We start from the raw sequence: 21,019 nt of genomic DNA, 5'->3' as shown, positions 1-21,019 counted from the left end.
GCCTTTTCGTTATACGTGTGCGGTCTCGGGCCGAGATAACCCTGGTGACATCGCTGTGACGTCGTCGGGGTTATTCTCTCAGCTCGTCTGAGTCACAGACGCCGTCGCACAACTGACCCCGGCGAGTAAACCGATCCCCGTGTGTGAAATCGGTAAGAAAACGGCCCCACGTGTCAAATCTGTTCAAGGAGCTTTTTCATTGTTTGTCCGATTTTTATTCTCTAATTTACATCCTCCAGAAAAGCCTGTAATTTGTGCAGAATTATTATGTTTAATCATCTGATTTCTGTTTGTATGTGTTGAATAACGGCAGGAGGAGCAGCGACCTTCAGCGACGCCGCCATCTTGTTTTATTCATGAAACAAATAACTGACTTGCGTTTTATTTAATTTATGATTCAAACCTCAGACTTACGCAGGTTACTCAGCCCCTGCAAACTGTTTTTAAATACAGTTTTTCTCTTTATAAGCTGTTAATGATGAATTATTGATCAGTACTGATCTGACCTGGTTATAATGTGCATTCCTACCAGATCTAATGTTGTTGTTGCTGTTTGTCTCAGAACTGAACGCCGTCCGGCAGAAGAATGCGGTTTTGGAAAGAGATTTTGTCAAAGCACAGAAGGTAACGAATACTTGATTATTATTATTATTAAGTGATGAATATTTACTGTATTGCGTGACACAAAAACAGATAATAAAGTGACGTCACGTGAAGCTGCTGACCTGACTGACTCGTATCGATCGCTTGGTTTTCACTGTTTATTTCCATGACTTGTTTTTTTTCGTCTCCTCAGGCTTTGAATAAGAGCAAGAAAGCTCAGGTGAGTCTCCCTTGTTTGGTTGTTATGGTTACCACAGGTTCACCCTGATCATCAGCGCCCTCTGCTGGCCCCCACCGTTAACATGGGTTGTTGTTGTTGTTGTTTGGTGTAGGAGGTGGAGGCGTTGCTGAGCGAGAATGAGATGCTTCAGGGGAAACTCCACAGCCAGGAGGAAGACTTCCGACTGCAGAACAGCACGCTGATGACCGAACTCTCCAAGGTTTCTGTCACCACTGACACTCAGAATATATTGCTTTTATTTACCGGACACCCTGTCTACACAGGAAGCAGAAACACTTTATTGATCCCTGAAGGGAAACTCTGTGTTACAGCAGCTCGCCTTTATGTCAGTGCACACAAGAGGAAGTACTAGCAAACAATATAAAACACTATAAAACTATAAAAACAGGTCAGAAAATAAATAAATAATAAATGAAGTACCAGGTGGGTGTAAGTATAAGATAAAATAAGTGTGAAGTACCAAGTGGGTTTACCGGTTGATGATGATAATACAGTATAATAATACAATGTAATATAATAAGTAATAAGCAGAGGTGCATGTACTGTCGAGTTCAGTGCAGCTTATTGAGATTATTAAGATATCGCACAGCAGTAATGGAGGTATGAATATTATCAATATCCATAAATAGGAAAAACTAAATATTGCACAATTATTCAAGTATTGCAGAGATGTTAATGATCAATGTCCAGTTTAGTGACTTCGGGTCATACAGACTGACACTTAGAGGGAGGAGTTAAAGAGTCTGATGGCCACAGGCAGGAATGACTTCCTGTGGCGCTCTGTGGTGCATTGTGGGGGGGGCGCAGCGTGAGCGTCACGTTAGCAGCAGCAGCAGCTTCACTGCTCCGTCAGCGTCGCGCAGGATGCGTTCAGGAACAGTACCGGGCGTAGGTCCCTGCGTTTCGGCAGCGCTCAATCGCGGTAGTTACACGGAAGCCGTTACGCGGCCTGCGTAGACCGCTGGATTGAAAAAGGCGGCTGAAACGCCTCCTGCGTCTACACACTGTGAGGAAAGGCCTCAGTGAGATTAAAAATCTCTCCTACATGAGTGCCACGCCCAGAACACTCGGAACATAAAACTCATCAGCTCGTAACTCTCTCTAAAATCTAAGCAAAGCAACTGTGTTTCGTTAAAGTCTGACTTTATTCTGGATTTTTGTTATCGCCAGCCGACCCCGTTGGTTCCTCCTGAAGACGCACGATTGGCCTTCCACGCTTTTTTAATTTAAATTTCAATGCCGTCGTTGTTTTTTCCAGCTGTGTACGCAGATCGAGCAGCTGGAACAGGAGAACCGGGGCCTGAAGGAAGGAGGAGGAGCCCCTGCACCCAGCCCCGTCTCCAGCCCTGTGGATGGAGAACTGCTCCGCCTGCAGGCTGAGAACTCCACCCTCCAGAAGAAAATGAAAGGTGTGTTGTGTTACGTTGCGACGCAGGCAGGTCGCCCCTGCAGCTTGTTCAAGTCGGTCAGTCAGGGCAACAGCCAGCCGACAGGGGTCGCAGGCAAAGCTCACACACTCAACTCAACTCAACTTTATTTATAAAGCACTTTCAACACCACAAGTGGAACCAAAGTGCTGTACACAAAATATATAAAAGAAACAGAAAAACAGAAAACAAACATATGACATACACACCTACAAAGCATTGTCAAAAGCTAAAGAAAACAAATAAGTTTTAAGCGCACTCTGAGAAACACCCAATGAAGGACGAGTTTTTAGAGACAGAGGAAGGTCGTTCCACTGCCTCGGAGCTGCGACAGAAAACGCCCGATCACCTTTACCTTTTAGACGCGTACGTGGAACCACAAGAAGCAACTGATCATTTGAGCGCAGAGATCTGCTGGATTGACAGCGGCTGATTAGATCAGTAACACACTCAGGGGCGAGACCATGCAGAGACTTAAAAACGTACAACAGTGCTTTGTATTGAATTCGGTATCGTATGGGTTCTCTCTTCTTAGTGCCCGTTAAAAGTCCAGCAGCTGAGTTCTGAACAAGCTGCAAACGGGAGAGAGAAGCCTGACTCACACCCAAATACAATACATTACAATAATCCAAACCTGAAGACACAAAGGCATGAACAACCTTCTCCATATCATTAAAAGTAAGAATAGATCTCAGTTTAGATATTGATCTAAGATGGAAGAAACTATTCTTAACAACAGCATTGATTCAATGAGTCAAACACACACACACACACACACACACACAAACTATATCTAAAAGCTTCGGAGTGTACCGTATCAGCAGCGTTAGCAGCGTTAGCACGGCTGCAGAAGCTCCTGCAGGTGTAACGCTTCAGGTGCGTGGAATAAATAAATAAATAAATAAATAAATAAATACATGCAGCGTTGTGATGTGTGATTTTTCCTGCAGCCCTCCAGGAGCGCTACGACAAAGAGCTCCAGAGACAGGCCCAGGGCAACCAGAGCGCTACCACGGAGACCGACGGGTCAGCCAGCGCCAACGGAGTCTCTGATGTCACAGGCAGGGGGGAGGAGCCAGCAGCAGAGGGAGCCAATGACAGACTGGAACAGGTGATTGACTTATTGTCTTATTTTTGTCATTCCTGTTTTTCACGGTGACGCACTCGCGCACGCAGCCGACGCAGCGTTGCTGAGAAAACTATGTCGAAGCATTAAGCTGTGTTTTACTCTCCATCGTTGATCCATCAGCGAAGAACGCTGTAGATCAGAGCTAATCGCTCTACAAACTGTCCAAACGTTTTTGTTCGAGTCCATGTTTCACCAATTTTCACCAGAGTGGTTGTTGGTAAAAGATTATCGTGACCAACGGCCATAATAGAAAAGAAAAGTGACAAATACCAATTTACATTTGATCGTTTCTATAAAGGTGCGTCTGTATTTTAAACGAGTCATTTTCTGTATTTTCTCTCCCTGTTTGCAGACGGAGGCTCAGCTGCAGCACACAGAGAAACAGCTACACGGTGAGTTCAGTTTCTTTTCTCACTTTTTAGACTTTTTTAAAACAACAGCTTCTGTCCTCTCGTGTGGTCTCTAATAATTATCTCGTCTGATTAAAAAATAAACGTAGATTGTGCAATTTATTTGACTTGAAACCGTTCTGATAGTAAGCAAAGTCAGAGAATGAAACATTGCCTGTATTTGCATTAAAATAGTGTTGCTCTAATTAGTTGTATAGATTTAACCGGTTATCATGCTTCCCAGTTAATGTTTGAATGTCACATGAAACCGGAGTTCTCTTCCAAAAGGTCTCAGTGAGCCGGTTTCTGCTGACTTCACTGAACACTCGCTGTTCTGAAAGACTTTAAAGGAGCACGCGGAGTGTTTGTTCTGTCAGATTGTGTAAATTATCAGATTTTCAGCATAATTTTAAATCGTTCATACAAACGGTGACTACACCCTACAGCCAGTTTTTCCAGTTGTCGTTTGGCTTTTAGAGAAATCTCGTTGACTTAAAGGATCAGTTTGGTGTTACTTTATCTTTTTCTTATCATCATCGTCGAATCTCACGTTCAGACTCAAACCAGCAACGTGTCGGTCCGTCCCTCAGCGCCGTCTGACTTCCTGTCTGCGGCGCTCAGCTGCGAGCCCATTGGTTCCTGCTGAAGACGTAAATCTTTAAAAACACTTGTAGTTTCTATCAGACCAACAGGAGGAAACAGAGCGTCTGTTGGGGACTATTTCCAGCGGCGGATGAATCCACATGTGGTGCTGTAGTGAGTGTTTGGGGCAGCAGGACGGTGTGTGTGGGGCGGAGTCAGAATAAACTACAGTGTGTGTGTTCGTGGTGATGAAGGAACATGTCACCCAGTGCAGCAGAGCGGCTCGCTGATGAGTTTTAACAGTTTCTGATGACGACGGAGGAAGAAGATCCATCAGCTGTGATTCTCACACACACACACACACACCTGTTAGCAGAAACGTTCATGATGGTTTGAGTCTGAACGTGAGATTTAATGACGAGAAGAAAAATACAGAATATCACCGGAGTTATCTTTAACACGCACAGTGCACCAGTTTGTTGCACGTACCTCAGTGAAATAATTTGATGGTCAGGCTGTATTTATTTAATTCATCTGCTCGTAAACAAACAACTTCATCAAATCCTTAAAGGACCAAACTGGTTGAAACTTACAGTAAACATTTAGGTAACTTTTATTTATTTTTTTCAAAGTTATGTTATTATTCTGTTGATGCAGCTGAGAGCAGAGACTGAGGTTGTGTTCAAGGACGCTCTGACATTTGAGATGCTGAACAGCAGCCCTTTTTTAAACGCTTTTACACACTGATACCAGCGATCCTGCAGGTTCATGTCATGTGACCTGTAGCGGCCATTTCTTCGGAATAAAGAAACGCTCGAGGCAATCGCTCGTCTTTCTGCAGGTTTACTTCAAGCGTCTGCAGACGGACTCACAGCAGCAAAAACATACGTCAGTATAATCTGCTCTGAATGAGTCCAGAGGAAACAGAGCATCAGTTATTTATCCAGTCTTCAGGGTCCGGCTCCTCAACCCGGGGAGACGAGCGTCCCTGAAGTCTGGACGTAACAGTCAATAGGATAATTTGTATTTCTATGTCATCATTATCAGTGTGCTGTTCTCATCTCGCACACCAAACAATCATACACAGATGAAGTATTGACGCCAAACAATTATAATAACATCTGTATGTTATTATATCAGAGAGTCCGTTTGTTCTTGCCATTACAATTCCTCCCTTTTTAGCATAAAATCACCTTTTAAAATAAATGCTAATCAAAATAATTAAGAACAAACGTTAAGTAGGAAAGGAAAAATCAAACAACCAGACAAGTGGGGAAAACCTCAAGCGTCAGAGGAAGAAAAACCCCACATATACTTATCATTAGCTTATCCAGCAAACCTCAATTCAGTAGCCTGTCATTAGCAATCATTATCATTATAACTGGACACAAATAGAAATTAACTAAACAATTTTATGAGACTAAACCAAAAAGTTATAACCAATAAGCATGCGTGACTCAGCAAAACAACAGAACTATTATTGTTATTATAACTGTAACCATTAGGTAAATAGCTCTAGCAGTAATATATAAGCATACATGAGCATTTTATTCTAAACTCGCATCATACTTCAAAATCCAGTGTGGCTACATGCAATTTTATTCTCCTCAAATCATCTCATTGTCAAACGGTGGAATCCACTCAACAGAGCTGGATGTTTCTATTGGCATATTCATGTACTGAAATCACCACTGTGATTTCATTTATTTGAGAAAATCAAAGCAAAAATAACAAATTAAATGGGCGGTGAACCAAAATGAAACTTTTATTATACAGAAATTTGAATGAATAAGTTTCCAACTGCATACTTACGACAGTCCACCTCATCTAGCTTTGGTCATTGCATTGAGACAACTCCGGTTTCAGATGCCAGTGTCATTGAATGCATCACCTCAGAGACTTTTAAAAAAAAAAAAACTTTACCTGCTCCAAGCTGCATTAACACACAATGATAACATCATTTTGACCAAAAATGAAAGTTTCATCTCTCTGCAAACTGATTTTCATAGACATCAAGTGAAACTAACGCTGCCTGGAAGGAAGGAAAGCGACCCAAAAGCACGATGTATGATTTGGAGAAATCATTTTCCTAACTGATAAAAACAATGTGAACCCACCAGTGTGGCCCTTTTTTATGGTGCTTGTTACCCTAAATTCTCAACTATTAGCCGTGATTTACCTGCAGAAAGGCTTTAATCTGACCCTGATTCCACCACTCCTCATTGTTTTTATGTTTTGTTGTTATTATTTGAAGTCAGGCTTCTATTTGAGGATTAACGGTGAACCTGCAGCCTGGCTTTACTGAAGCTTAGAGCAGCTAGCTGGCTCAGGGCAGACACACACTACAAGCTGACCGAGTGAAGAACAACTGAAACTGTTTCACTGATAAACTGTAAACATCAGCAAACTGAAGATTAATGAGGCTTTAAAGAAGTATCAGGTTTGTCACCCTGATATACAAGTTTAGGCTCCGAAATCTGGTATTTTCTGGCAAAGCTGCAAAGCCAAAACTAATTGACACCCGTTTACTTAATTATAAAAATGCCTTGTTTTCCAACTGTTGCCCAAATATCACTGCAGTCCTAACACTTGATGCATGATGGAGTTCAGGAGTTTGTGTGTGAAAAGTGCAGAAAAGTTAATTGGCATGGATTCAGGTCCAGTGGGAATGTTTCTCGTGGTTATAGCGTCACACCTCCCGACACCTGACGTAGTGTTTCGCTCCCGTCATTGACAAACAGTGTAAATATGAGACTGAACACAGTGCTGAGCTGCAGCTGTGTGACGGGCACAGTTTTAGGCTGTATTTTATTTAGACAGTTCTTTTGTTTTTTGAAAAACGTGTATATATCTTTTTAAAATTTTAAAAAAAGGTATTGTTATGGCACTACTATGGAAAAATGTAAAGAGATACCCAGCCTCATTTCTGCATAAGGTAAGAACAGTTTTTTTGAAGCAAACGATGTGTTAATTTAGTGTTTAATTATCATGAATGACAGACATCACACATCCATTTCCCACGTTATCAGATATATCCGAGCTTTCAGACAAAAGTAGATAATTAGCGCTGGGATGTTGATGTAAAGAGTATTTACATGTCACAAAGTGTTCCTTACAAAAGAAGTGAACGTATGAACATTTTCAGGCGTCTTGCTGCTTTCGTTTGTTGTAATAAAGTTTTGACGACACCTTCTCAGCTGAATGAGAGAACCTGCAGAGTTCAGAAAAACATGCTGTCAGTGAACGCCCCGAACAATCCAGCGCACCGTGACGTTTCACAGTTGATGTCTGACTTTGCAGCTCAGCCACAAAATGCCAGACTCAGATCTGGTCAAAGTCCTCCAGAGAAACCCTCTCAGACGTGTAGAGTGAGGAGCTGGTGTAGTGTGTGTCTGGCCTAACAGACTGCCCCTGCTGTGTGCGGCGCCCCCTTTAGGCCTGTCAGAGAAGAGCGTAGAGAAGATTGTAGCTAAGCAGGCAGCGCTAGGCTGGTCGGCTGCTCTCTGTCCAATAACTCACTGCTTTGGACCAGAGCTGGAGATGGCACTGAACACCGAGCAGGAGGAGAAGAGGCTGCTGAGGGAGCAGATCCACCACCTGGAGGTACTAACACCTGAGACGCACACACACACACACAGACGTAACACTTAGATTTCCATCTACACACTTTTTAAATGTGTGCATTAAAAACACCCGAATGTAAAAGCCAGAAATGTGTTAAAATGTGTGAATATTGCAGAAACATTTTGCATTTGCCTGTGAGGAAAACTCACTATGTGGCCAAATGTCTGTGGACATCCGTGTCCACATACTTTTGGTTCCAGCATACAGTGATAGTTGTCCCACAATTATTAATATCTGTACCAATACAGTACTTTGATTTCGATACTGGCTCCTGCACGAGGCGTTTACTCTCTGTATGGATGGGTGTCGTTAGGATTTTATCGATACTGCGCCGATCGGTCCTGTTTTCTCGTAACTTCTCTTCAGTTCCTTTTGATTTCTGTGCAAGAAAATGAAAACATTAAGAACAGAATTGATATAAATGTGAAGGGATTCCCAGCTGGTTGATGTCTGTCTGAAAGTCTACAAGAGTTTGACAGATCTCAAAGACACACGGCTAATTAGTTGTTTTTTTTTTCATAGCCATTAGCAACCGCAAGGGGGCACAAGCCAGTGTCTTCTTGTGCCAGTCCCAAGTCTGGATAAATGCAGAGGTTTGTGTCAGGAAGGGCATCCGACGTAAAACGCACGCCAAATTAAAAATGCGAATCGTGAAAATGACTTCCATACCGGATCGGTCGGGGCCCGGGCTAACAACGACCGCCACCGGTGCTGTTGACCTGCAGGGTACCGGTGGAAACTGGACTACTGTTGGTCGAAGACGAAGGAGGAGAGGAGGAAGGTGTGTTCGCAGGCAGAGAGAGAAGAGGAAAGCTAAGAACTGGGACTGACAGTAGGGAATGTTGGGACTATGGCAGGGAAGGCTAGAGAGTTGATTGACATGATGCAGAGAAGGACGAGGACGGACAGGATCAGGAACGAGGACATCAGAGGGACGGCTCATGTTAGATGTTTCGGAGATAAAGTCAGAGAGGCCAGATCGAGGCGGTTTGGACGTGTTCAGAGGAGAGACTGTGAATATATTGGTAGAAGGATGCTGAGGCTGGAGCTGCCAGGCAGGAGGTCTAGAGGAAGACCAGAGAGGAGGTTTATGGATGTAGTGAGAGAGGACATGAAGTTAACTGGCGTGAGTGAAGAGGACGCAGAGGACAGGGTTAGATGGAGGCACATGATTCGCTGTGGCGACCCCTGAAAGGGAACAGTACCTATTAGCCTGACCAGCTCCGTATGGGTTAGCTTAATTTAGCTGTATTATATTTTGATTTGCATTATATTTGATTTTTCGTACTAGAAATAATTGTCTGTTCTATCAGTGCTTCGCTTCCTGTGTGCGCTGACGTGACAGTGAGCAGCTGTCAGAAAGAGTTTCCCCTCGCGGATCAATAAAGTGTTTCTGATTCTGGATGTGTAAAACATACCGTCTGTCAGTGAAGATGAGACCGGGAGTCGGCACCGCGGTCTCAAACGTCGCTTTTCTGGAAGTTCATGTTCTGTTTTTTTCGAAACACAGGCAGAGAGAGGAGACTGTGATTATACTGACTGTGAACGAGTGTTGCAGACAGTCCATTTTACAGTATTCGACAAATCCGACACCTATCGGTCGCTGCCGTCAAGGTGCAAACAGCAGCAGATCGACGCCTGTGCTTTTGGAATCAGCTGTGACGCGTGGAGGGATCGTTCACATGCTTTTTGTATTTTCAAACAAACTGTAACATCGTGGGACGTCCTCTGCTTTGTAGTACAGTGTAGTGTAAATACTGAATCACCATTCTGCTTCCTCCGCCGAACCAGAAAGGTCAGAAAATAAAAACGGTGGCAGATGAAACGGCCACATGTGGTGTGTGTGTGTGTGTGTGTGTGTGTGTGAGAGAGAGAGGAAACTAATTAATTCATGACAGGAACATAAACAGCAGCTGGGGAGCAGCGGTGAAATGTCAGCATGTACCAGACTAACAGAAGACTCTTTTAATCACGTCGTCTTGTGTCCTTTTCACAGTATTCACTCAACAGCAGCTGGTGGACACGGTCGTGTTTTATTACACAGTTTTTTAAATGTTCCCAACATTTGATTGGAAACCTTTATTTTAAACCAGTATTTCTTGGTCAGTTGAGATGTCGGACATCACAGGTTTGACACGCAACCACAAATACGAGGAGGGAAGAATATTTCTTGATTATTAATTCATTCGTTTTTCTCCTTCAGTTTCTTTGAAAGTCACATCAGCTAAAAAGTCTTTTTTTTAAAAATGATTTTACTTTCACTGTGTCGTCTGCACGATTACTAATTATGGAAACACAAAATCACAGCATTAGAGACGATAGGCCGCTCTAAGCCCAAAGTACTGTCCCAGTTCAAGTCCACGTTTTAAGACAAGTGTCCCAGCATGCATTTCACATCAGCCAGCGGCGATGGCGGAGGACTTCAGTTGTTATTGTGTCACCAAATGTAGTTTTTTAAAGATTTTTTTCAGGTGAGAAACGTACCGTCTAGATTTTGAATAAGTGGTCCATTTATCAGAATAATGCAGAGCTGTTGTTGATGTTTTGGGAGATGTCAGACCTTTCAGTTTAGCGTCCATGGTCATCATCCCGAGGAAAAATAGTGTGACCTCAGCAGCTCTTTGGCTCTGTAGAGTTGGAAACAGAAGATAAACTTTGGTCTCAGAGTTAGTCTGAAGGTTAAAGTGAAGCTTCACGTTTGTATTGGACAGTTTAACGTGTCGTACATCAGAGGCCGGTCTCACCACACTGCAATACGCATTAATACATATATATATTAACGTTAAATGAGAACAAATAGACGCTGAGTAGCAAGTTGTTGCTAATTGAGCGTACTGCGTCCTCCCGTACTTGGACGTTTGGACCCCCGAGTTCAACATGCCAAATTTGAACTCCAAAAAACACGAGTTTGAACTTTTGTGTACTGAGAAAGGCCAAATACTCTGTGTCTTTGGAGCTGTAAATGTTTCGTATATGTGTTATTCACTTGACTCTGAAACGGAAACATGTGTCTCCTGTCTGCCTCCAGGCGTCCAAACAGGCTGAAATCACCGCACTGCACGAAGAGATGACAAAGGTAAACGTTATCAGACGGCATGAAGCCTGACAGGACTTATCATTGATTGATTGATTGAGCTACTGAAATACTTCTATTTGAAAATAAGCCTTCATACTTTTAAGAAGGATTGACAACACAGAGTTTAAAATCTTTGGTTTATTTCGCCATAAACAGCCCAGTGAGTCAGGACATTAATTCTGGTTTCCTGTCTGTCCTCCAGCTGTCTGACAAGTTAAAGAAGAAACAGGAGAGGTGAGACGCCTTCTACTTCTACTGTAACTCTGATAATCACACCTGCTTGTGTCGTGAAAACAGAACAATTAAACGTACATTACCAGTATTGTCATAAAAGGTTCAAGTCACAGGTGAATTTTCGGACTCATAATTATATTAGACATTTATCTGCCAGCTGAAGTTCCAGTTCCTGTCCTCCAGGGGGCGCGCAAGCAAAAGGACCGCGAGGAAGCGCTGCAGCAGTCAGACTGATATGTTTGACCGTGAACTCCACTGGCTGATGTTTATCTGTTTGTGTCAGCTGAGTCTCAGACGGAGGGTTAGGGTCAGATCAGACTGCTGATAAACTCGCTGCTGGTTATAAAGTTTGTGTTTCTGTCCTTCTGCAGTTTTCAGCGTCTGCAGGCAGAGAAGGAGGCTCTGTACAACGACAGCAGGTCAGAACTACACTTATACTGCTGCTGCTACTTTTACTGTGACTCCTTCTACCACTTTTACTGTGACTCCGACTCCTTCTACCACTTTTACTGTGACTCCTTTTACCACTTTTACTGTGACTCCTCCTACTACTTTTACTGTGACTCCTACCACTTTTACTGTGACTCCTTCTACTACTTTTACTGTGACTCCTCCTACCACTTTTACTGTGACTCCTTCTACCACTTTTACTGTGACTCCTCCTACCACTTTTACTGTGACTCCTCCTACCACTTTTACTGTGACTCCTTCTACCACTTTTACTGTGACTCCTCCTACCACTTTTACTGTGACTCCGACTCCTTCTACCACTTTTACTGTGACTCCTTTTACCACTTTTACTGTGACTCCTCCTACTACTTTTACTGTGACTCCTACCACTTTTACTGTGACTCCTTCTACTACTTTTACTGTGACTCCTCCTACCACTTTTACTGTGACTCCTTCTACCACTTTTACTGTGACTCCTCCTACCACTTTTACTGTGACTCCTCCTACCACTTTTACTGTGACTCCTTCTACCACTTTTACTGTGACTCCTCCTACCACTTTTACTGTGACTCCGACTCCTTCTACCACTTTTACTGTGACTCCTTTTACCACTTTTACTGTGACTCCTCCTACTACTTTTACTGTGACTCCTACCACTTTTACTGTGACTCCTTCTACTACTTTTACTGTGACTCCTCCTACCACTTTTACTGTGACTCCTTCTACCACTTTTACTGTGACTCCTCCTACCACTTTTACTGTGACTCCTCCTACCACTTTTACTGTGACTCCTTCTACCACTTTTACTGTGACTCCTTCTACCACTTTTACTGTGACTCCTTCTACCACTTTTATTGTGACTCCTTCAACCACTTTTACTGTGACTCCTACTGCTACTGTTACTAGTGTTACTACTATTACAGTTACTACAACTACAGATACTGCACTAGTAAAGCTATTACCGCTGCTACTGCCACCTCCTGATACTACCATTGTTACTCTTACTACTACTGATACTGCTGATGCTGCTACCTCTAATACTGCTACTACTGTGATTAGTGTTAGTATGACAGTTACTATAACTACTGCTACTTTACTACTAATTCTATTGGTACTGCTACCACCACCACTACTGCTGGTACTACTACTACGACTACTTCTGCCACTAACGCTCCTTCCTCTGTAGGTACTGCTACTCTGTTTACATATGTTATTACAGTACGTAGACCTACCACTCTCTTGATGTTGCTGCTGCTGCTGCTACTACTTTACAGCTACTGTTATTAACAGTCCTATCACTACCTACCACTGTATCGACAGGCCATGATGCCCATGATTCCTGCTGTGTGTTGTGTTGCACTGCAGATGTTGACATGCTGTTTGTTTGTTTCTCTGCAGGACAAAGATCGATGAGATCAACCAAAGGAAAGAGGAGGAGCTGAAGGCCTTGAACATCCGCATCCAGAAACTACAGTCAGACCTCATGGCAGCCAATCAGGTCAGACCTCTGTAGCACAGCCCAAGGTGGACGAAGTACTCAGATCTTTTACTTAAAGTAAAAACTTGGTAAAAGTCCTGTATCGTAGAAAAGGTTTCAGTCGTAGTCGTCTGGACGCTGTTTTCAGAATCAAGACGTTTCGGCTCCCATCCGGAAGTCATTCTCAATTGTGAAAATGGTCTGAGAACTCAGAAATTTAAGCTACTCTGTGTTGCTTAAGCCCCGCCCTCAGGGAGGAGTCTACCTGAGTGTCTGCTGTTTACCTGCCTAGTTTCACCTGAAACTGACCTAATAGTTTCCATGATGGCCCAGTAATCAGTAATCAGGCCTATTGTTTTCTGGCTGCACCTACTTCATCACTGTTAAGTACCTGATTAGCATGTGATTGGCTTGACCACGGTGTTAATACACTGTGGTAAACGGTTGGCAAGTTGAATCTTAGACCACCAAAAGTACTCATTATGCAGAATGGTCCATTTCAGAATAATATCTATATCACTGAGTTATAATTATTGATGCCTAATGTTGCAGCTGGTAAAGGTGGAGCTCATTTTAACTACTTTATATGCTGCCGGGTAGCTTAATACAGTAAATGTACTTAGTTGTACGGCTCCAGTACGATTTTACTTTTTCTTCCCCACTGGTAAAGATCTAAGAACAGTAAAGTTGTCTGAACATGTTGTTTTTTCTGATCCGTATTGATCATCACAGCCTCACAGGGCCTCTGGTGTGACTACCGACTTTGAGTTTTGTTAAAATCCAGGTTAGTGGCTGACCTGGATGTTTGATGTTTTGGTTTAGATGACAGCAGAGCAGAGAGAGCAACTGCAGAGCAAAGAGAAGGAACACGAACTGGCTCTGCACACTCTGAAAGACCAGGTAAAACACACAAACACACACACCTACACTCGGTCAGGAAACAGGAAGAGTGAGTGAGAGATGAGTTAAAAGAAGGAGTGATAGTTTAAAAGGTGGCAGGAAACATCTGAAGAGAAGGAAGACCTAAATGGAAGTAACTGACTACCTGACGTTCACACAGCCTGACATTTTGTAGCAAGTACCTGTGAGCCTTGACTTTGGGCAAAGAAACCCTTGAAGTGGCAGATTTCCGCACATTTTTGCAGATCAACATGTAGGAGTTCTTGTCCACGTTGCCAAATCACACGTACGGATCGAGATACAGTTTCACAAGTCTCCTCGCACATTTGCAAGTAATGAAGCTACAATATTGGCTCCATATTCACCAAGAAATTGGGAAACAAGTGCGAAGTAAAACCCGTGGACTCGTTCTTCATTCACACTCGGTGTAATGTTTTCTAAAATGAGTCTGAGGGAGGGAGGGGGGTCGACGGGAGGAATTTCACTAAACTGACGACCGTAGGAGCTGCTGCTCTGTTATTTCACTTTTCTGGGAAGATGTTTCCCTGCCAAAGTGATTCAGTCATGAAAAATGGATTCATATTCACCAGGCACAAATGACATATAAAAAGCAAGAGAGGGAAACGGAACTCAAGTCGTTCATATGATGGAAAAAATGTGTTTTCCAATATCACTTCGGCAGCGGAACAGCCTGGTGTTTTTCTGCCTGCCGCTCTCTCTTTGTGTTTCTGACCTGCTTTGTTGTCTTATCCTCCTCCTCTGTTCTTTCTTCTGTCTTCTCATTCTTGTCTTTGTCTTTTACTTTTCTGTTTTCATTCTTTTGGTTTGTTTCTCTCCGTCTTTTCTTGTTTTGGTTTCTGCTTTTATTGCCTTTTCTTTGTTTTTCTTGCATTTTTTTATTTTTTGATACCCCTCTTTGCTGGTTTCTTTCTGTTCTTCTCGGTTCTTTCTGCCCTGTTCTCTCTGCTGCCCCCTGCCTGTGGTGCGTCGGTGCTGCAGGTAGCCAGTCAGAGTGCAGTCAGTCAGGAGCAGGTGGACATCATCCTGCAGGAGAACGATGCTCTGAGGACAAACCTAGCTGCTCTAGAACAGGTAATAAACCTAGAGAACATCATCTAGAAACAGCATTTCATGGACAAACCTACCTGCCATAAAACAGGTAATATGCCTGGAGACCATTACATAGAACCCTAACACTACGTCATCTCTGAGAACTAACCAAGCTGCTTTAGAACAGGTAATAAACCTGGAGGACATTATCTATACGCCTAACTCCAAAACAGTGTTGTGTGGACTAATCTAGCTGCCATAAACAGGTAATGATGGAGAACATTACCTAGAACCCTATAGCTACATCATCTACAGATAAACCCCCAACCGTACAACCATGTTCTGAGGGGGAAAAAAGAGTTGCTACAGAACAGGTTGTCTAGAACCTTAATGCCAGAATATTTTTAAAGACTTAAACATCTTATGTGTAAAATATTGTCTAAAACCTGGGCCATAGAACATTTCTCTGAGGACTAACCTAGTGAAGAACACCACTGTTCTGAAGACTAATCGTTTTTAGAGAAAACTGTTTCAGCCCTCGAACAGGTATAACAAACGTAGAAAATTTAGTTTTGAACGTGAACCCTAGAACAAGGCTGCGAGGAATATTCCTTGTTGCTCAGGAGCTGGTAATATACCTGGAGAACATCACTTAGAACCTTAGGGTTCTGGCTGCTCTACAACTAGTAATTATACTTAAAAAGCATCATCTTGAACCCAACCTAGAAACCCAGTTTGAAAAAGGTGAATTTTCTAAAACATCGTACCTAGAACATAAAGAATGTGCTGGAATGGATGGGATGTGGAATACCTTGACCCCAAAAAAGTATCTAGAACCGATTGTACACTTGCTGTAATAGATACACTTCAAGTTTTTACTACAGTGCAACTCTGATTCCAAATGAGAATATCTAGAACTCAACACCTTACTCAGTATGGGACTGTAACTGTTCTTACAGGAGAACGGTGCTCTGAGGACTAATCTGTGCGCTCTTAAACAGGTAATTATAATTTGGATTTAGAACCTAGTTCCCCTTAGATTGATGGTCTGAAACTAATTTAGGTCCCCAGAACTTTGTCTAGAGCCCTTAATACTGTGCTGGATTAATGCAAAGTTAAGCACCATTAAAAAATAACAAAACATAGAACTGACCTAGAACCATGAACCACATTCCTTGTCAGGACCCTAATCTAGAACACCACACAGTTACTTGTTCCTTAACATCTGAGGAACTCTCTTGAGTTCACGTAGAACCCTAACTAGAAATGAACATCTCTACAACAGGTCATATGGGTGATAATTGATATACATAACCCCAACCCCAAAACAGAGTTCTCAGGACTAACATCCCCGGAACAAGTATAATAAACATAGATAGTGTTTTTAGAACCTCGACATTAGAACATTACTCTGGGGACTGGACTCGCTCCCCGAGAACTGGGAATTTAGGTTTAAACAAAATTACAAGCAAAGTTTTAAAAAAGTGAATTTCCCAACACATCGTATCTAGAACCTATAGAATACAAACAATAGAACGCTTTTGTGAGGACTACCCTACCAATGCTGAAACATTATCTAAAACCCGTTTTACATCTACTGTACTACCTGCCCTTAATGTCAGGTTTTTACTACACCGTAGCTCTGATCCTAAACAGAAGTATCTAGAACACTTTACTCAGTATGGACCTGCAACCCGTCTTACAGGAGAACAGTGCTCTGAGGACTAATCTGTGCGCTCTTGAACAGGTAATTATATCTTAGACCCTACCTAGAACCCTTCTCTAGAACCTTAACCTTAGATTGATGGTCTGAAACTAATGTAGGCCCCCAGGACCTTGCTTAGAACACTTCTGAATTAACACAAAGCTTAGGCACTTTTAAAAACTGTAAAACTGACCTACAACCGTAAGATCAGCTGCTGCTAGTACTAGCAACAGAACATTTAATACTTAACTTTATTTTAAACCACATCAATAGTCAAGACTCATAACTGAGTAATTGGTATTAATCTGTTGTAGAACAAACAATGAGATAACCCTCATCTAGATCCCACATAGTGATCAGGATTGGGTTGCATCAGCTATTCGTAAATCCTTTAAGTTTGTGTGTAAAGTTCTAAGCAACTGCTAGCTAGTTCCAAGCTAGTGATTTGCTACATTGGGCTGCACTAGTAAAACTAAGAAATGTCTCAGCTAGTAAAGATTTTAATAATGTGTAAATCAGTTGCTAGGTAACCTCTGTAGTGCTGTCCAATCAAGAGTAAAGAACGACGTAAACAGGAAGCCACTGTAACATCACAAGCTAGCATAACTTCCAAAATTTACTGTTTTAGATAGATAGTAGATAGTCTTTATTGTGCCAGCGGAGATTTGTTTTCACGGCCAGTACATATTCCACACAGCAACATACAGATATACACAATACATCCATGCCCCTGCCGGTTTCCGAGCTCACGCAGAGATCTACAGTATACAACAGTGTCAAGATGTAGTTTGCTCGGGGCTTCTACGGCAGAAGGGACGAAACTCTTCTCCATTTTAAAGTCCTGTATCTACGACCAGATGGCAGTAATGTGAAGTGTGGATTGGAGGGGTGATCAGCGTCATATGCTATTAGAGTGCTAGGCTGCTGGGTAAAAGTGAAGGTGGTTAGCATCAACTTCAGCCCTGGAGGAAAACAAAGTCTTCCCCGGTCTGAAGAACGGTTAACACTACGCTTAAGTTCATACCTGCCAACACTCCCGTTTTTTCCCAGGTTTCTCCCGTATTTCGAGGCCGTCTCCCGCCGCCCTCCCGTTTTGTAGTTTCTCCCGGGAAACTCCCGTAATTTGCGTGGCCCTCAAACTTGTGAAAACGCAGATCCAAGTCACCCAAGTTGCCAGATCGTCTATGAAACGCATCTAAACACACAATCCACACGCTACATCCAATTTCAACCCATCTGTCACCGCAACCTGGCGACCCACGCCCCGATCCAAGGGGCGTGTGCACAGCTGCTCTCTGCGCAGGCCGACGGGCCAGCTAACGTAACGTTATATTTAATAACGTTATTGTTGTCAAACAATAAAAAAAACAAACTAAAAAGTCCTGTATTTTGAAACCTAAATGTTGGCAGGTATGCTTAAGTTACCTCATTAAGCCGATCATATGATTATAAAATAAAATATATATCAAAAATATTATACTAGTCATAGTATAATAATACAAAAATAATATAATAGTAATAATCACTACTCTTATTACCTTTTTACTTGCAAAGCTTTTATTGCACTTTCAGTAGCAAGATTTTACTCGCCAAAAGGGGGGAGGGTTTTTTAAAATCACGATGTTACGATGGCATCGTCCATCAGCCCAACTCGAGTAGGTATTGCTTTATTTCTGTCTGCATACATGGAGAAATCCGATTATGCTATCTTAACTGACGTTATTTACTCAGTCTTAGTCAAATGTTATCACCATAACTTTAATTTGAGGTATGTTGTGTTTTATTTTAGTGAAATTTAAATTGACGTCATTATTACACAAGTTTCAGGTCAGAGATGTCGAGCGTACTCCGTGTGACCTCTTTTACTCTTCACTCTAAACGCGTCAGCTGTTAGCATGCTAACGTTAGCTTTGCCAGCTGGTTCAGTTAGCTAACGTTAACAGTTACACCTGCAGTTAGTGGCTGTAAATATTTAGTAACAGCTGATCTGTACGTAAGAACTAGTTCTTGAGGTGCAACTTGTTTTAATTTAGTGATGCGTAAAACTTCGCTTAGTAAACACGCACGTTTGAACGAGCTTGAACTTATGAACAGCTGCTGCAACCGACTCCAGTCCCTTAACCGCAACCCTGGCATCTGAAGAACATTAAAAACCTTAACTAGAACCTTGTGTGTGTTCTCTGAGTCATTCATCTCCATCTCATCTGCTTCACTGAGAACTCAACTCCGTCTGACACAGTAGATAATATCAGATGAGAAAGTACGAGATTAAAGCAGGTAACAGCCGTCTGTTGTCGCCTGCTTTCAGATATGATCTGCTGTCATCTGTTGTAATCTAATATCAGTTACTTGATTTTCATCTAATATTATCTATTGTCCTCTATTAATTTATTGTCTTCTGCTGTCTTCTGTCATACTGCTTTTTGCTCATTTCTGTCATTGTTTGTGGCATCTGATGTCTTCTGCTGTCACCTGTAAGATACTGTCTTACATCTTTTGTTTAGTGTGTAGTAGTCTGTGGCTCCATACGGACTCTCTCATCATCACTCATCTCCATCAACCAAACTCTGCACTAATGGGTGAGTATTTAAAAATATAAAAAATAAAGAAAATAAACAACAGAGTTCTGCTTCCGTGTGCAGATCCAGACGGTGAAGACGCAGGAGATGAATCTGTTGCGCGAGCAGCAGGAGGCGCTGACGGTCGAACTGCAGCAGAGACGAGTTGAACAGGAGAGCATGTTGGCTCAGAGAGACGACCTGGACTCCCAGCTGCAGGTAACAGATGATGCAGCTGCGGGTTTATTGATTGGTTTGTTGTATCTGTATGCTGTGGTGGAATGTAACTTAGTAACGTAGTTACTGTACTTCAGAATCAGAAATACTTTGATCCCCGAAAGGGAAACTCTTTGTTACAGCAGCTCGCCTTTACGTCAGTGCACACAGGAGAAAGCACTAAAAAAATATATAATACACTATAAAAACTATAAAAAACAGGTCAGAAAATAAATGAAGTACCAGGTGGGTATAAGTATAAATAAAATAAGTGTGAAGCACCAAGTGGGTTTACCGGTTGATGATGATAATACAGTATAAATGCAATGTAATAATAAGTAATAAGTAGTATTGCAGCAGCAGTAATGGAGGTATGAATAATAAATAGGAAAAAAAAAGTACAAATTTGAGGTACTTGTACTTTACTTGAGTATTTCTATATGTTACTTTCCCCTTCCACTCGGCCGCGTCTCAGAGGGAAATATAGACTTTTCACTGCGCTGCGTTTGTCTGACGGCTTCAGTTACTTTATAGATCACAGGTTTTCCCTTCCTGTCCGGTGAAAACCTCGTATCTCCAGGTGTTTGTGACGAGCTGAAGGATGAAGAGTTTCCTTCACGTGCTGAGGAAACTCCTCCTCCTCCTGAAGCTGAATAAACTCTTTAACCCCCCCTCGGATCAGCTGGGAAACGCATCGTCACAGAGCTCAAAACTGATTCTCTGAGCTCAGGAAGACTTTTCAGAGATACGTGGTTCTCACAGGACAGCGACGCTGCAAACACCTGATGGTCTTATAGACCATGATGCATTGCTGCAGGTTAAACTACCCAACAGGATATAAAGCAGTTAAAATGAGCTCAGCCTGAAACATCTGCAGCAGTAAAATGCAACACACACATGAATGCAGCAGGAATATGAATCCAGAAACATCAGATATAATAAAACACTGACAGGAAGCGTTTCACTGCACAGGGACGACTCTCACTGTCAGCTGATAAGTAAGTAAAGGATGTGAACACTTCGTCCACCACTGTCTGTAGGTAAGTCTCACTTACTTGATCATCCTGCAGTCATGAAGGACTTTCCAGTGCTCCTAATTCTGTTTGGAGGAAACATCCAACACAGAAGTCTTACATCGAACTGATACAGCTGTTTTCTGGAAATCTGTTGGGACTGGCTTTGAAACCACATCACCACATTTTATTCTGCCACGAACACGTCAGTCTTAAAATCTGAAGATGTTGTGTGTAAACTGTAGATCTGATTAACAAAGGAACCATAAACAACTTTCTTCGTTCATCAGAAAGTTTTCATTCCCTCTTTTTTGTTTTCGTCTCAATATCTTTTATTATTACATT

The 21,019-nt window shown here is 42.3% G+C and overlaps 1 protein-coding gene across 6 annotated transcripts in view; it reads left to right on the top strand.

The window, feature by feature from the left end:
- The window catches only part of gripap1 (GRIP1 associated protein 1), a 51,915-nt gene that overhangs the window by 4,740 nt on the left and 26,156 nt on the right, over positions 1-21,019 (top strand). For 2 of the 6 annotated variants that reach the window (XM_044210233.1, XM_044210234.1), the window contains 15 exons: positions 563-624; positions 797-823; positions 936-1,043; positions 2,103-2,253; positions 3,222-3,382; positions 3,753-3,792; positions 7,808-7,974; positions 11,024-11,071; positions 11,274-11,305; positions 11,677-11,724; positions 13,154-13,253; positions 14,055-14,132; positions 15,132-15,224; positions 16,888-16,929; positions 19,530-19,664. In XM_044210233.1, coding sequence (XP_044066168.1) covers positions 563-624; positions 797-823; positions 936-1,043; positions 2,103-2,253; positions 3,222-3,382; positions 3,753-3,792; positions 7,808-7,974; positions 11,024-11,071; positions 11,274-11,305; positions 11,677-11,724; positions 13,154-13,253; positions 14,055-14,132; positions 15,132-15,224; positions 16,888-16,929; positions 19,530-19,664 — 1,292 coding nt within the window. The remainder of the gene's footprint in view (positions 1-562; positions 625-796; positions 824-935; positions 1,044-2,102; positions 2,254-3,221; positions 3,383-3,752; positions 3,793-7,807; positions 7,975-11,023; positions 11,072-11,273; positions 11,306-11,676; positions 11,725-13,153; positions 13,254-14,054; positions 14,133-15,131; positions 15,225-16,887; positions 16,930-19,529; positions 19,665-21,019) is intronic. The other 4 variants (XM_044210235.1, XM_044210236.1, XM_044210237.1 and 1 more) reach the window with 3 other exon arrangements.

This window comes from Siniperca chuatsi, linkage group LG10 (assembly GCF_020085105.1).
Source record: "Siniperca chuatsi isolate FFG_IHB_CAS linkage group LG10, ASM2008510v1, whole genome shotgun sequence".
Classification (NCBI taxonomy): Eukaryota; Metazoa; Chordata; class Actinopteri; order Centrarchiformes; family Sinipercidae; genus Siniperca; species Siniperca chuatsi.
The sequence above is the reverse complement of the archived record's forward strand: the minus strand, read 5'-3'. Positions and strand labels throughout refer to the sequence as shown.